Source organism: Serinus canaria, chromosome 20, assembly GCF_022539315.1.
Source record: "Serinus canaria isolate serCan28SL12 chromosome 20, serCan2020, whole genome shotgun sequence".
NCBI lineage: Eukaryota > Metazoa > Chordata > Aves > Passeriformes > Fringillidae > Serinus > Serinus canaria.
The window spans coordinates 13,596,213-13,612,283 of NC_066333.1; the positions used below are offsets into that span (position 1 = coordinate 13,596,213).

Genomic DNA, 16,071 nt, shown 5'->3' on the forward strand with positions numbered 1-16,071 from the left:
CCGTGCTCGGAGGGAAAAAGTGCTTGTCTTTGAAATGCTGATGCATAAATAAATAACATTAATTTTCTGAATGCTAAAGTTTATCTACATGCAGGCTTAGAGTTCTGAGTTCTTCTTACGGTTATCTCTTGCTGATGCAAGATCATAAACTGTAGCTGCTGTGAGCCAAGGGAGGTCATGAATTCCCTAAGCCCAGCACACAAAAGCAGACTTTGGCTGATGGAGTTTGAAGATCTGAACTTGGAGACACGTAACTGAGCCCAGCTAAGTTAAAGTAGGTCAGGGAAGTAACTAGATTGGACTGTATTCTTGTAATTTAGATCTGGAAGAGAAAGCTTGAAAAGCGGTCTTGGAGCTATCAAGGACTTGGAATAGGGTGAAGGTCGAGGGTGTTAGTGTTTGGTTGGGGCCCAGATCTTACAGTGCAGTTAAAAAAAGATGAGATTTGGAATTCCCCCTTTTATTTATTTTAATTGTCATGTAATAATTTGCAAGTCAGATGCTGGTTGCATTGTGTTTACTCCCAGTTGTGTACTGGTTACTGCTGCTCAGCTGTCAGTGATAGAGGAGGTTCGTGTTTCTCGGGGAGAAAAGTGCAAATGGGCTGTGATTTCCCCTGCCAAACTCTTCTGGTGGCCACATGGACATCGTGAATCATCTCTAGGACAATGTGGGTGGTGGAGGAACAACCCAAACACAACGTCCATCCTTGGAGAGGCTCCACCATAAATCTCCAGCTTGGGCCAGGCAGGCTGAGGAGAGGAGGTGCTGCCTGTGCCCTTTGAACTGGGGCAGCTGCCAGGGCCTCCAGGTGTGGACATCCACAGCCCCTGTGACAAAATAAATCTGCCCAGCTCTGGAGCCCAGCAGCGGTGCTTGGACACACCTGGATGTGTCCTGGCTGCAGGAGAGCTCAGCCAGGGCTGGCTCAGGCCGGGGTGTGAGTGTGGGGGTGCTGGGTTAAGGTTTTGTCTGCACAGTGCCCTAAATGCTGCACCCCAGGTGCTGGAAACGAGCCATGGAATGTGTGCCAGGGGGTCCCAGGAGTCCTGCAGGACAGCACACTGCAGGACATGGTGGTGGGATGCCATCAGGGCAGGTTTAATGTGGAGAGAAGGTTGCTGCTCTGTGGGTTTGATGGTAGGATCATGTTCTCCGTGGGAGAGATGAAAGGAAATTCCAACTCTGTCTACAGCAGTGTTCCCCTCTTCTGCTAGGTCAGTTCCTCACCGTGCTCCAAACAGGGAGCTGAATCCCTTTTTGTAGTCTGACAGTTTCATGAATGACCCAAAAACTCTTGGGGAGTGCAGAAAATAGCAAACTATTTTCAGCAGTTAACTCTGTGAACTTAATAATGCAACATTAATGATGCAATTTTCTCAGGCAAATTCAAGATAAAATAGACAAAAAGCTTTTTAAAAAACTTTCAGTGTTTCCCCAGGTTCATTCAAAAGAGATGTTTGCTACTTGAGCAAATAAACAACTTTAACTATTGAATGTGAGGGTAATGAGTACTAATCAGGAGGTTTGGTTTGCCTGGTTCTGCTGTGCAAATGAGAAAGTTTCAGGGTAATGGGGCACCTTGTGCCTCTCCTTGCTGCTGTAGCTGCTGAAAGCCAGCAAACCTTTTTCCCCAAAGGTCTCCTCCTGGCTGGAATGTGCTGCCTGCCCCAGGTGTTCTTGCAATCCTACGGGGCATTCCAAAAAAACACTGCAAAACAGGAAAAAATCTAGGGCTCACCCAGAGAAAAATGCAGAAGAGTGTGGCTGCAGAAATGGAGTTGCCATAGCTGTTGGAGACTCAGCGAGACAGGGTGGAATCCAGTGTTTTGGAAGGTTTCCCCGAATGACACAAGATTTTGGAATTTTACAGCTGGTAAATCCTTATTAACACAGGCAGCCACTGCTGGCCTGGATTCCCTGGCTCGCTGTTTACTATGGGGGCGCCTGATGGAAGTGTGCCTGGTCCTGATTATTCAGCTTAATTGTTTAGGGAGAATATTAAAAAATAATCATAATTCTTGGCATAAACAAAAGGCAGAGAGACAAGCTCCCATCACCTGTTGACAGAAAATTGATCATGAAGAAAGCTGGCATGGGGAGTGGAATTCCCTGTTCTCCCACTTAGTCATCGCATCCTGGTGTGACTCATTTTATTACATGGAGGTTCCCAGTGGTTTTATTTTGAGAGAAGCTTTTGTTTAATAATTTATACACACACACACACAAACACACTTATAATCTTAAAAAAAACAACACATCTATTCTGATGAATTGGCATAAGGAATCCTTTGGAAGAGCTCTGGAATGAGATACTGTTCCTCCTTCTTCACTGATCAACTACTGTAATTTTAATGGGAATTGAATTCCTCAACAATAGATGGGGAGAATTTGCCTCTAGACTTGTTCTCACTGTGCAAAATGTCAATTTTGGGGCTGGGCTGGCTGGTGGATGACTAATCCATTGCCCTTTTACCTCCCAGACCTTGTCTTGTATCTCCAGCCTTGGTGACTCAAACTTCTGTCCTCAGTGCAATGAAGGCATTGGCCTCTGCTCTTAACAAACAGAGCTCCATTAACTGCAGTGGGCACTCTTGCTTCAGAAAGAAAAAGAAATCCATGAAAATGAAGCTCAGGGATAAATTTAATAGTCTTACTTTTCATGAGTTTTAAATACACTCGTGCTGTGTTTGCTGTAAAGTTTGAAAATGGTTTTGAAGTAAGACCTTAGAAGGAGACAGCTGCTCAGGACCAGGTGCTGAGAGCCTTGTGCTGGCCTGAAGCAGAGTAACTTCCCAGCTGAAATCAGAATTTGTCCCTGAATTTGTCTGGAATTTGTCCAGAGTAGCAGAGATTCTGAGTGAGGGTTCCTCATAAGGTTTCTGCTGCCTGGAGTGGTTTTGTCCTGCTGGAAACCATTCACTGCCCTCCCTTTGTTCTTGGGATGGCTCTAAAAACCCTTCTTTGTTTTCCAGAGATGCCTGTCATCTACTGATACAAGCTGACAGAGATAATTGTGCTTTTCTGGAAGTCCTTCCAAGAATCAGAGTGCATGGGGACAGTTCCCTGCAGGCCCGGGGGAACAGTGCAGAGCTGTGCAGAACTGAACAGTGCAGAGCTGTGCAGAGCTGTGCAGAGCTGAACAGTGCAGAGCTGTGCAGAGCTGTGCAGAACTGAACAGTGCAGAGCTGTGCAGAACTGAACAGTGCAGAGCTGTGCAGAACTGAACAGTGCAGAGCTGAACAGTGCAGAGCTGTGCAGAACTGAACAGTGCAGAACTGAACAGTGCAGAACTGAACAGTGCAGAACTGAACAGTGCAGAGCTGTGCAGAACTGAACAGTGCAGAACTGAACAGTGCAGAGCTGTGCAGAACTGAACAGTGCAGAGCTGAACAGTGCAGAACTGAACAGTGCAGAGCTGTGCAGAGCTGTGCAGAACTGAACAGTGCAGAGCTGAACAGTGCAGAACTGAACAGTGCAGAGCTGTGCAGTCAGAGCCCTGCCCCTCTGGTCACCAGGCTGGTTTCTCTGGGGAACCAGTAACAGGTTGTTCATTAGGTAATTTGTGTAATGCTTGACTGAAAAGCAGTGTACATTTGCAGCCCTGAAATCACATGCAGGCATGGAATCCCATCCAGAATCAGCACAATAGTATATTTAGTCTTCAGCTGCAGAGAACTGCAAAGAACATTTCCTGAGCCTCTCAGTCCATCAGTCATGCTTGTTCAAATAAAGCAGTGAGTTTGTTTCCCTGCTAGTTACTGACCCCAAAGTCATGAGTAAGGGATCCTGAATAATGTGTAAAGGCTGTAACTGGTTCAGAAAACCTTTAATTGGCTAATTAAAAAGGATCCTATAAGGGGCTGCAGAGAATCACCCAAAATGTTCCTAATGCAGCCTGACATTTTGATTTCCCCCAGTTTGAAGCAGGACTTTTGGTATGATGGCAGTTTGGGTTAGAAAGGGTAGAATTACTTTCTTCCAACAACTCATTCATTCCCCCAAAGAGTGCTGACACAATCAGATCTCTCATCAGGGTTTAATGCTAAGTCTCATAGCCCTGAAGCAGCACAAAAATCTCTATTTCCTGAACATTTCACTGACCTGTGGTGTTAAAGACTTGCCAACTAAGACAAACCATTAAATGAGCGGGGAACCACAACAGTAAAAATACTGCATGAGGCAGCCATGGCTGGTAAGACCTCAGGGTCCAAATCCAAGAATATTTTATCATCTTGAGTGCAACTGCTGCCCTTTCCAGAGGCAGGGGTTGAATTCCCTGTGGTGGAGGCACAGCTTGAAAGGCACCACACACGCAGGCCTGGCCCTGGACTCCTCAGTGATCCTTTGCAGCTTTCTGTTCTGTCTATGGTTTAAGCAGGTCTCATTCTATGCAAGAAGCAGCTATCTGCACTTGTAGACTTTGGATTAAGTTATTAATCAAGCTGGGGTTTAGTCTCCTGTGTTTCCAGGCAGGAGCTGTTTGTCCTGTTTGTGGCATGGATGGGGTAATTGAGGCCAGAAGGGATCTCTGGAGGGTTGAGCACAACCTCCTGCTCAAAGCTAAACATTTCTGGTGCCCAGGCACCACCTGGGTTCCAGGGAAGGGCCTTTAGTGTGGCAGGTCTTGCCCTGGGGCTGTGCTCCACTGTCACATCAGCCTTAGGATTTTTAGTACATCCTTCCAATCAGAATCCTGGTTTTGTCAAGGACTTTCTCCAAACCCCCACTTTAATTTACTCCTAAAAATTTGCATTTATGCACATTGTAAAGGTGATAAATGTGTTGACAGTTTGGTGCAGGTTTTCTCTATTCAGAATTTCCTGAAATGATCCTGACACTTCTCAGTTTATTTCCTCCTGCTCTCCATTAGCTCCCAGGGTGTGCATAATCAAAAGCTTTCTTTTCATTACCAGGAAAAAGAATAGATTAAAGTAGAGAGAGAGACTTGTGAATGCAGTTGTATTTTTCATTTTCCTCACAGCCTCCCTCACCCTCCTGCCAAAAGCTCCCCATAATGTGCACATCCAGAGCAGTTAAAGGAAAAGCAAATATTGATTGTCTCGAGCTAAAGTGAAGCAGTGAGACAGATGGAGCCACATCATCATGTGGAAGCAGAAAGGTCAGGGAGTGAACTGCAGAGTGCTTAAATTCAACAGGGCTCCAAGAACAGGGATTGCTGCTGCTGCTGACAGATTTGTTAGAGACCTGTTTAGCTGCCACAAATATGGAATATATCCAAACAGAAGCATCTATCATTGTTGGAATGATGACCCCAAATGCATTTACTTCTTGTTTGCCTTTTCTCATTCTTACTTTTGACCCACACAGACTTTGGACTCAGCCTGAACATCATTTGACTTTTATGGTTGGCTTCATTAGCTTTTAGTGCAATTTCAGTGGCTCAGTTACTAAATCAAGTCCCCTGTGGTTGTGGTTGCATGTGTTCCACAGGCTCCTTGGATGTGGCACATGACTTGGAGGCCCGTTTCTACTTTAGTTTATGCATTTTGGACCAGCAATTCCTTTTGATTTCCACCTTCTTTGTGAAGTTAGTGCTGTTGTATCACAGCACAGACTGTTTGAATTTAGCAGTACAGAAACAAAGATGAAAACATTGTGCCTGGAGCAAAACCAGTGTCAAATATTCTGCTTGGCTGTCCTTCTTGTCAGGACATCTTCATGTGGCACTGCTGAGACAGCTCCCATGTGTGTCTCTATCAGAGCTCTCCCTTTATGAAGTATTTTCTTGTTTCCTTTTCCCTCCTCTTCCTCAGAGAACTATAAAAAATTATCCTTTGGGATGTTTAGGATTGTGGGGAGGTTCCCTAACACACACTGTGATGGTTTCTTTTCTCAAAGCTCACCTAAAAGAGCAATCTCCCCACTGAGCATTTGCTGCCTCATCATCAGACAAGGATTTGCTGGATTAACCCCCCAGGATTCTGGCTCCCCCTTCCCTGTTTCTGTCTCAACAGCAGCAAGGAGTTGGCTGCATTAACAGGGGTACAGATGGAATATAGCCCTGGCCAAAGTGGGTGCTGATGTTGGATGACATTAAATAATGGAATCTTTTCCATGTTTGCAGCCGTCCCTGGGGGTGTGCAGTGACACACAGCTCTGCTGAGGCCATCCCAGCCCAGCAGCCACTCAGCCCTGGTAGGAAATACAGCTGACTCACAGGAGGCAGCTCCAAAAAAAGAGAGAGAAAATTTGGAGTTGTTCAGTGTTCCCTCCTTGCTGGAAGCTTGGGATCTCCTGATGGGTCACACTCCCAGCTCTTTGGGATCTCCTGATGGGTCACACTCCCAGCTCTTTGGGATCTCCTGATGGGTCACACTCCGGTCACACCCCAGCTCTTTGGGATCTCCTGATGGTCACACTCCCGCTCTTGGGATCTCCTGATGGGTCACCTCCCAGCTCTTTGGGATCTCCTGATGGGTCACACTCCCAGCTCTTTGGGATCTCCTGATGGGTCACACTCCCAGCTCTTTGGGATCTCCTGATGGGTCACACTCCCAGCTCTTTGGGATCTCCTGATGGGTCACACTCCCAGCTCTTTGGGATCTCCTGATGGGTCACACTCCCAGCCCTTTTGGGATCTCCTGATGGGTCACACTCCCAGCCCTTTTGATCTCCTGATGGGTCACACTCCCAGCTCTTTGATCTCCTGATGGGGTCACACTCCCAGCTCTTTGGGATCTCCTGATGGGTCACACTCCCAGCTCTTTGGGATCTCCTGATGGGTCACACTCCCAGCTCTTTGGGATCTCCTGATGGGTCACACTCCCAGCTCTTTGGGATCTCCTGATGGGTCACACTCCCAGCTATTCCCAGCTGTGTCCATTGCCCAGGGAGGGTTGGGGTGAGGGAGCCCAGCAGGGCTGGTGCCCCCTGCCCCACCTGCAGCCCCCAGAGCCCATCCCAAGGGAGGGATGAGAGCTGTGAGCTCCAGGAAAAGCTGCCTGTCCCCAGTGGGTGTGAGCAGAGCTGGGCAGGTGTGGGACAGGTGAGGTTCTGTCCCAGAAGGGACCCCAGGGCTGTGTCCTGGCCACAGCTGGGAAGAGGCTGCCTGAGAGCCTGACACATCTGTCAGCTCATTGTCTGGGCCCAGCACAGAACAAAGAGCACAACAACAGAAGAAATGCAAAATGCATTTAAAAATACTCTTTCATTTCCCTTTTTGCCAGAAGCAGAAGTGCTTAAATAACAGAGGACAAAAGCAGCTCTTGCAGAACTTCCAAGAGCTGGGAAAAATAAAAAGCACTGTGAGAAGGACTGGGTTTAGGAGATTTTCCCCCTTGTCCTGCCCAGTGTGGGGAGCCCCCAGAGCAGGCAGAGCTGATCCCCTAAAGCAGACAGCAGCTCCTGGCTGCAGCATTCCCAGTCCAACAGGTCCTTGGGATACGTGTCCCCTGGCCAGTTTAAAAGTAAGCTTTCAGAAAGGTATGAGGCAATTTTTTTCCCTCCCATCAGTATTTTTCTTCTGCAAATTGCTTGGCTAAAAGGCTCAATGGAATATGAAAATCAAAGGGGTAAAGATTAAAATCTAAAAAAAAAGAAAGAAAGCACTGCAAAAATGTTTGTATATTTAAGGGATATTTGTAACCAGAGGAAGCACCCAGTCTGTAAGTGAATGTCCTGTCACTGCTGATACACTCTTACAGCACAGGGGTTACTGTGGTGCTGCTCCATACAGGGGGATCAAATTTTATTTTCCTCTCTGAATGTACTTTTGTGTAACTCAGGATGGAGACAAGCTGCATGGATGCAATAATTAGGGGCAGCAAAGCTTGCAAGGTTTTAGGGTAGAGGCTGTCCCACATGCAGTGAAGTGCTTTTGCACTGAGGACAGTATTTGGTGCTTTACCATGGCTTTAGGGCTGTCAGGAGCATTCTGTGGGAATCCAAGTGGTCTTGGCTTAAAGCAGCAGAGTGTGCTGAGCTGCTGACCCAGGCTGACCATTCACAAGTTGTGACCTTCTGGTGCTCTCCACCAGCCAGGCTGGCTGGGCTCAGGCCTGGTAAAAAGCAGATGTTGCACCATTTCATTCCTCAGTTTGGCTAATTTCTACATAAACATTGGATTTTAATATGGATGTGAACTCTCTCCTGGTGAGAAAAGTGTTCAGTGATGTGTTTCAATGCAATGCTGGTGCTTTCAGTTAGGACTGGGAAGGTGCTTGAAATCAAGTCCATTTTGAGAGCTGTGCTAGCTTAATTCCCTCGATTTGTCTCTCTCTTTTTTTTTAATGAGTTCTATGATTAAAAAAGAAAACCCACAGTGAGGTTAATGTTGTGATATTCTTGTAGATGGGCAGCAGATCTGGGAAATGGAGGCAACGGTGGACAAAGACAAGAGCCAGCCTGTGAGTATGAAACACGGGGTGTCCTCTCCTGCAGCTGCTGGGCAGCACCTTGTGTTCAAGGGGAGCTTCCCAGGAGCAGATCAGGAGCAGAAAGAGCTGCAGCAGTGCATGTGCTGCAGGAAGAGTCAATTCCTGCAGCAGAACCCCCCCAAGGGAGCCACTGCTGCATTCTGTCCTGCACGCCCACAGTGCCAGCCCAGGCTCTGCAGGATGCTGCCCCTGGGCCAGCCCTGGGTGCTGTGTCCAAATGTCCAAATCAGGGTTTGTCCTGCAGGGTTTCCAGTGCTCTTTGGAGGGAAGGAGCCCCTCTGCTCCCTTGGCTTGCTGGGACCTTGCTTGGGCAGGCAGAGCTCTCAGGAGCCAGCAGTGACTCTGCCATGGGCCGTGCCTGCCCAGGAGGCAGCAGGGTCTGCCTGTGGATAAACCAAAAGCCTGCAGAATAATTGAGTTACTCTGACAAAAAGAGGGAATTCTGCAGTGTACACTCCTTTATCAGGCACTGTGGGATTAGCAGAGCTTCTGCATTTGTTGCCATTTCATGTTTTATTTGTAGCTGAGACTTCTCTCCAAGTGCAGGAGGGATACAGTCCATAGAAACCAACGTGTCAGTACCAAAAATCTTCTGGTCTTCCACCATCTGCCCCTTTTTTCCCATGCCCTTCTTTATAGGGGTGAATGGGGAGGTTCCTCTTGTCGTGGCTGGGGGTGTAGCAAGGGGAGCTGCACTGCACCCCCTGGGCAGCAGCCTCAGGTGCTGATCCCTTGCTGTCCCCTGTGTTATTTCTTGCAGAGCATGCTTTTTGTGGAAATCCCCGAGTACAGGAACAAGCACATCCGCACGGCCGTGAAGGTGAATTTCTATGTCATCAATGGCAAAAGGAAAAGAAGCCAACCCCAGCATTTCACCTATCACCCAGGTAATTCTCAGGGACAGAGCCTCTTGTTATCCAAGTTCATGAGCAGGATTTGATTTTCTGCTCTGTTGTTTTCTTGGCGTTCTTTGAGGATCTAAATGTTGCTAACTTAATTCAGCACTCAGCAGCTGCTTGGTTTAAAAGATGCCTGTGATTTAGGATTGGGAATTTCCATCAGTTTGGGGTGTCAGTTATCTGTTATTCTGGCAATGGGCTGATGCTGCCCCATGCACTTGGTGGAAGTTTGCCAAGAGCCTAAGTGGGAACAGGCTCAGTCTGGGACACAGTGTGACCCTCTGAAAACCATGAGTGTTGCCTTCTCTGACATGTCCAGCAATAAGAAAACATCAGATCTGGGAAAGGGCTTGGGATGGAGGAAGGCAAGCAATATATATTCTTCAGAGTGAGGCTAGTTGAGGAAAATATGAATGCTTTTGTGATGTTCTTCCTCTGGGGGATTGGTGAGCCATGTCACAATAAATGCAACAGGATTACTAATGAGATTCCCAGAATTTCTCAGCTTTGGCTGGGGGCAAAATATTGTGAGAAAACCAGAGTATTGTGGCTATGGAGAGCAGAAAGCATAAAATAACAGCACCAGATTTTATGCAAGCTTCAAATGATGTCTTAATTTGATTCATCTCTAAGGAAAGGCAAACATTCATTCAGACTCTTATTTTGGTCTCCTCCAGCCTGAAAATCTCTGGTCCTCTCCCTGAATTTATGAACTCTATAGGGTATCACCAGTGTGAAGGCTTTGTACAGCTGCTAAATTGTTCTGCTCTGGAACAGTACAGAGAGAAACACACTTCTCTCTCAACAGAATCCCTAAAACAGACCACTTAGGAGAAGGAAGCTTTACTTCCAGACAGGAATTTTGCATGACCACTGTATGGTTTCCATTGTATGGTGTTTCTGTAGTGAGTTTTGGGGCAGATTTGACCAAAAAATCATTGGAAATGTAGAGGACCATCATTTACCCCACCAGGATTCACACAACTCTTACTGAATCATGGTGTTTTAAATGATGGTGCCAGACAGGTGTTCAGCTCTCAGCACTGAGGAAACTTTGTGCAGCAGAGACAAAAGCTCTAGAATAGTTCAGCTCTGTCTTTGGTCACTTGTTAGATGTTTGATAGAAAGATGGGCAGTTGTTGATGTCCTGGGATTTCTATTGATTCAGTCTCCTTTGAGATGGAAGTACTGCATGAAATACCTATCTATGACTTATTACTTTGTCTGTATTCCAGAATGGCCCTTAAATGAATTAAAACAGGAGCTGAAATGTTGAATTTTTCAACTTTAGCAATTTGTGGTTCGTTAGTGCATTTAAGATTTTTCAAGAACCTCTTAGCACAGAGTGCTTTGAAGAATCTTTGCCATGGTTGCATGTAGGTGATTTATTAAACTCAGTGCTTGTTACATATGAATTTATACGCACAAATCTTGTAAAAGGTTTAAATCTCTATTGCTTCAAGGAAAACCTCTCTGTTTCTCCTCAGCTGGTTACGAATAACGTCCTTTGCATGCTTTATTCTAGTACCATCAATCAAAACAGAGCCCATTGATGACTATGATCCAGCCCTAATCTGCAATCCAGTGCACACTGCTCTGGGGACAGTAACACAGCCTTACTATTCACAGCACACAATGGCCACCGAGTCCCCTTCCTGCCTCGTGGCCACCATGGCTCCTTGCCAGCAGCTGCGCTCAGGCCTCTCCTCACCCGACTCGCGGTACCAGCAGCAGAACCCGGCTGTGATTTACCAAAGGAGCAAGAGCCTGAGCCCCAGCCAGCTGGGCTACCAGCAGCCCGGCCTGATGGCCACGCCAGCTGCCATTGGGGACGGGCACAGGTCCGTGCTGGTGCACGCTGGCTCCCCAGCCCAGAGCTCGGCCGTGCTGCAGCACTCCCCGGGCCACCAGCAGTCCTCTCCTGTCATCCACTACTCTCCAACCAACCAGCAGCTGAGGTGTGGGAGCCACCAGGAGTTCCAGCACATCATGTGCTGTGAGAATTTCCCGTCCGGCGTGTCGAGGTCCAGCCAGGCGCAGAGGCTCAGCCCCAGCTCCTACCCCACGGTGATCCAGCAGCAGGCGGCCCCGGGCGCGCGGGCGGCCAAGAACGGGTCCCCGGGCAGCCAGCAGAAGGAGGTGCTGCCAGCAGGAGTCACCATCAAGCAGGAGCAGAACCTGGACCAGGCCTACCTGGACGATGGTAAGTGCTGCGCCCCTCTCAGGGCTGCCTTGCTGGAGGGAGGGGGTGAGTTAGAGTTCCCAAGGCTCCTGTTGCTTGCTGTGGCCCCCTTGGTGGCTGTGGACATTGCTGTGCTTTCAGGCTGGACTGGGGCCCCTCATCAGGTGTATTTTTGGTTGATGGCAAAGCACTTTGGCCACTCACCCACAGGACCCCTCTGCTTGCTCTGTGCCACGTTGAGCTGGTCCCATTTTGTCTCCTTTTGCCAAAAGTTCCATCGCCAGTTTGGAAAATGGCGGATCTGAAATTACTTTTTCATTATTTTATTATATTTTTTCATATCAGGGCAAAGTCCACTTTGTAAAATGCTCTTGTACATTTTGTACCAAAAAAAAAGCCCATTGAGCAATCTATCAAGGCCTGTAATGAATGGGGTAGTGCTGCAGGCAAAACCATTGCAGATGTTCTAGATGAACAGTGGGACATTGATAAGTTAAACAATGCTGTTCCTTTGTTGTGAGCCAGCTGATTTAGCCTTTAGGAATGAACATAAGTTAGAGTAAAGCTTTCTTTGAACATATCCTGCTTATTCTTAGGTAGGCAGCTATTGGCAGTCTGGTTGATTGGTTCTTTTATTAAAGCATGTTTCTGGCAGGAGGAAGTCAATGCAAAATTAATAGTGCAGCTGGACAGGCAATCACAGAGAGCAGCAGCAAACCCAACATTGATTTTGGTGGGAGCAGAGTGAGGCTGCTGGAAATATTGCTGCAAATGCAGGATGTTCCTGTGCAGGAAGTACAGACCTGATTGCCACAAATGGTGGCTCTGCTCTCCTCTCAGTGCAGGCAGTGGCAGGCTTGATCTCCTGGGTGTGCACCAGGATGTGCTCCAAGCACCCAACAGTTTGGGATTTTTACTGCACTTACCTGGAGTAATTGTGAAATTGTGTCTGTGGAAGTTTTGCTTTCCTCAGCTTGGGTCCTGAGTGCTCTGTTTTGTGTGCAGCCTCCACTGCTGGGTTTGTGGGCAGAGGTTGGAGTGTTTCCTCTGTTACTGCGCTTGCTGAGTGGCTGATGCAGCCTTGGTGCCATTGCAGTAAAACCTGGAGAGTTTTTATGGCTTCCCTTCTCTGAGCAGGAGATTCAGGAGTCCTGGATTTAACTTGGGAGATTCACTTTTCAGTCAGGGACTTGGGCAAGATAACAAAGCAGGAGAATCTTTCTGACAGGAGAACAAAGTGCTGTTGTTTAGGGTAATTTTAAGATGAGAGGCTGAGAGATTCTTCCACATTTCTAAGAATACTTTCTACACACCTTGTAAAAGAAAGAGAAGAGAAAGTTTTTACTTCGAGATTCTATCTTCAAAGTCAAGCTATAGTCCACTTAACAGAACTCCCAAGATAGACTGCAAAGTTAATTTTGCTGAGTTTTGCATCAGGCCAGTGACACGCAAGGGCAGCACAGCTCACCCAGGATGCACTCAGCCTTCCTGCTAAGGCAGAACTGCAGCAATTAATAATGAAATCCCAGGCTTCTCCTGGGCTGGCTGCTTCATCTTCAATTGATTTCAGCTAGAGACTGCTTTATCAATCCTGCCACCCAAGCCAGGCCAGGCAAGATAGGCCACATGCAGTCTCTTTACTGACCTCAGTGAGTTTATATCAGCTGGAAGTGTGACTTGGAGAATTGTGATTTACTTTAGGGCTTTGCAAAGCATTTCATTCTGAAATGTTGAGGACTTGAATTGAAAAGCCACATTGTTTGCTGCTGGGGAAAAGTGACTCAGAACATAACAAAAGCCATGTTTTTCCTGACTAGAAAGTTTGGGTTTGTGCTTTATAGTATTAAAAGAAAGCAAGCCCAAAGGATTATGGAGGCTTTGCCCTTAAATCCCTTTTATCCAGAAAGCTCTCAGAGACAGAGTGAGCTGTGAGGTCTTGCAGTGATTTTCACGGACAGACACGGAGCTGGTGCTGGCCCAGGCAGGCTTGGCACGAGCCAAGTGCTGCTGCTGCTGCTGCCCAGGCTCTTGGGCAATCACTGCTGGTGTCTCACTTCCCTTTGCTCTTCCTCCCTTCCCCCATCTTCCTCCTGGCCCTGCCTTGTTCTCCTTTCTCCAGAGTTCTGCTGACATCCAGCTTTCGTCCCTTTGCTCTCGCGCCTCCTCTCAGCAGCCCTTGCCCACTGCCTCCATGGTTAGCACACAGCCTCGGTGTTCTGGGCTTGCTTTCTGTCCTGAGCTGTGCCACAAACTTGTGGAGTGACCTGGGCATGGCCCACTCTGGCAGTTCCTCCTTCCTGGAGCTGGTGCCTCTCAGAGTGGGCACGTTGGGTGTGCTGGGGCTGTCCTGGCAGTGACCAGAGCAGAGCATCCTGCAGCTGACACACATACCCCTCCATATTTCTGTGTAAAATAGAAATAGACGTCTCAAAATAGATGTTTCTGTAACTTTCTGATAGCAAGTTCTGGGAAGAATCCCAAGAAGAGGGGGCTGTTTGTGAAAAAGTGACAGAGAACCTTTGTTACACACCTCTGCCTCAGAGATTCATTGCTGTGGGGAGTGAGGATAGTGGCAGGAGTGTCCCTGAGTGCCAGGAGACCCTTGGGGATGCATCAGGTGTCCAGGCTAGTGCTGGCAAGCAGGGACCAGCCTCAAATGCAAGTGAAAGCCATGGGGTGACAGAGTGATAAGCTCCTTTCAGCTGAGGCCTCATCTTAATATTATTCATAACCAAACCGCCCACGCTGGTAAAAGTTACCCAAACAACCACATCAGTATGTTGACAAATAGAATGTAGTTCCTCCAGCACCCTCAGAGCGCTGAGATTAACTCTTTAAAGCACAACCCAGCCCAAAATGTAGCTCTTTGCAGCCCTGTCTGCAATCCCCTGGTGGGGCAGGGTCGAGGGGGTGGCCCAGGGCTGGGGCACTGACTGTGCTCCTCCTGCAGAGCCACTGGGCTCCAGTGCAGCCCAGCTGCCATGGGCACTTTCCCCTCTGGGACACAGACACGAGGCTCAATTCCATGCACAGATCATGGTTGTGTAGCTTGAGTGTTATCAGCTACCCTGCCTTAGATTGGGATCTTTTGGTTCAGCTGTCAGGCTGAACTTTGCAAAGAAAAATGATTGTCATTATTCAAATAGTAACTGCCTAACCACATCTGACACTCCCAAGGCTGCTGGATACAGCAGCTCTAAATTATTTTTGGTGCACAGTGATGTCCTTTGGGGAGGAGAGGAGCAAGGCAGATGCTGTGTAGTGGTTTATCAGGCTGCTGATCAGCAGAGATGTTTTATACTGAGCTCAGGTATTTCGCAGAAAACTGGAGACACGTCAGATATTTCTTTAGAAAGCAGCTGTGCAGGATGTGCAGTGCGGTCCTCACACCAGCCAGCACTTCAGATCCCCTCCATGACAAGCTGTGTGTTCACTGGGCAGTTTTGCTCATCCTGCACCATCAGAGTGTTACATCCCTGCATTTCCTTCCTGTGTTCCTTCATTCAGCAACAAAAAAACCTCATTGTGTCCCCCGGTGCCGTGACATGGAATTCACATCCCTTCTTTCCTTCACATTCAGCAGGAAGCTTTCTTTTCTGGCCAGCTCTGTTCTCCTTGGGCAGGGAGTACCTGCAGCAAACCCTGTCAGAGCCCAGAGTGCTGCTCTAGGACTGAGCTCCCTGTGCCAGCCAGTCCTGGGGGCTGTGGCATGTCCTGAGCATCCTGCTGGCCCTCCCCAGCCCTGCCCCTGGGTGGAGGGGTGGCACAGGCAGCTCCTGCCAGCTGGGGGTTCCAGAGGGAGCCTCTCTGAGCTCTGGAGCTGTTCTGGCAGGGCCGGGGTCCTGCCTGGCTGAGAGCAGCTGCTTTTCTCTCTAAACACTGTCCTGAGCCTGTGCACAGACAGCACAGAGGTTGGTGGCTCTAGGGGCAGATCTTAGGTTGGTTTGTAGTTGTTTCCATCTTGTGTCCATGCACAGAGTCGAGTAGCAAGGCAGGGCAGAGGGGAATGTTCTTGTTTGCTGGCATTTTAGACAGGGGTGAATTTGAGTCCTGCAAGTGGGCTGAGGTTCAGTTTCAAGCAACAACTTGCATCTAAAAAAGCCATGCTCTGGTTTTAATTAGAACTCCTTTTCATAGAAGGTGTGGTCACTTCTGCTCAGGCAGAGTTTGACTAAGAGTGAAGCCTGTATATTCTCCAAAACATTTTGCTCAAACACTCTAGCAAATCTATGTATTCATCAGGCTCATTCCTGAAGCTCTGACTCACATTATTACAGATTTTCTGTTCTCTGCTGGGACCTTGCAGCACTCCCTCGGTACACTGCAGCTTTATTTTTGGACCACTGCTCTTGTGGGTTTGTGTTAGGATCTCCGTGCCCTGTCCTGTGCCTTGCTTTTCTAGAGGCAATATAAAAAGAGGAAAAATCATTATCCCAAAACCCTGAAGTCTGTTGGCAGGAAGTAGAAGGATCAGTCTGGTAGGAGGAAGGTCTGGGTTCAGTCTGAGCTTGGTTTTTCAGCAAAATAGTCAACTTCCCTGCACTTTACCTTTATTAAAAAGTACCTTATCCTTCCCTCTTGTTCAGTTAAG

The 16,071-nt window shown here is 47.9% G+C and overlaps 1 protein-coding gene across 6 annotated transcripts in view; it reads left to right on the forward strand.

The window, feature by feature from the left end:
* Window positions 1–16,071, forward strand: part of NFATC2 (nuclear factor of activated T cells 2) — an 84,102-nt gene that overhangs the window by 41,014 nt on the left and 27,017 nt on the right. For all 6 annotated transcript variants that reach the window (XM_050982169.1, XM_018917421.3, XM_030233262.2 and 3 more), the window contains exons 7-9: window positions 8,314–8,369; window positions 9,160–9,286; window positions 10,824–11,501. In XM_050982169.1, the coding sequence (XP_050838126.1) occupies window positions 8,314–8,369; window positions 9,160–9,286; window positions 10,824–11,501 (861 nt within the window). The remainder of the gene's footprint in view (window positions 1–8,313; window positions 8,370–9,159; window positions 9,287–10,823; window positions 11,502–16,071) is intronic.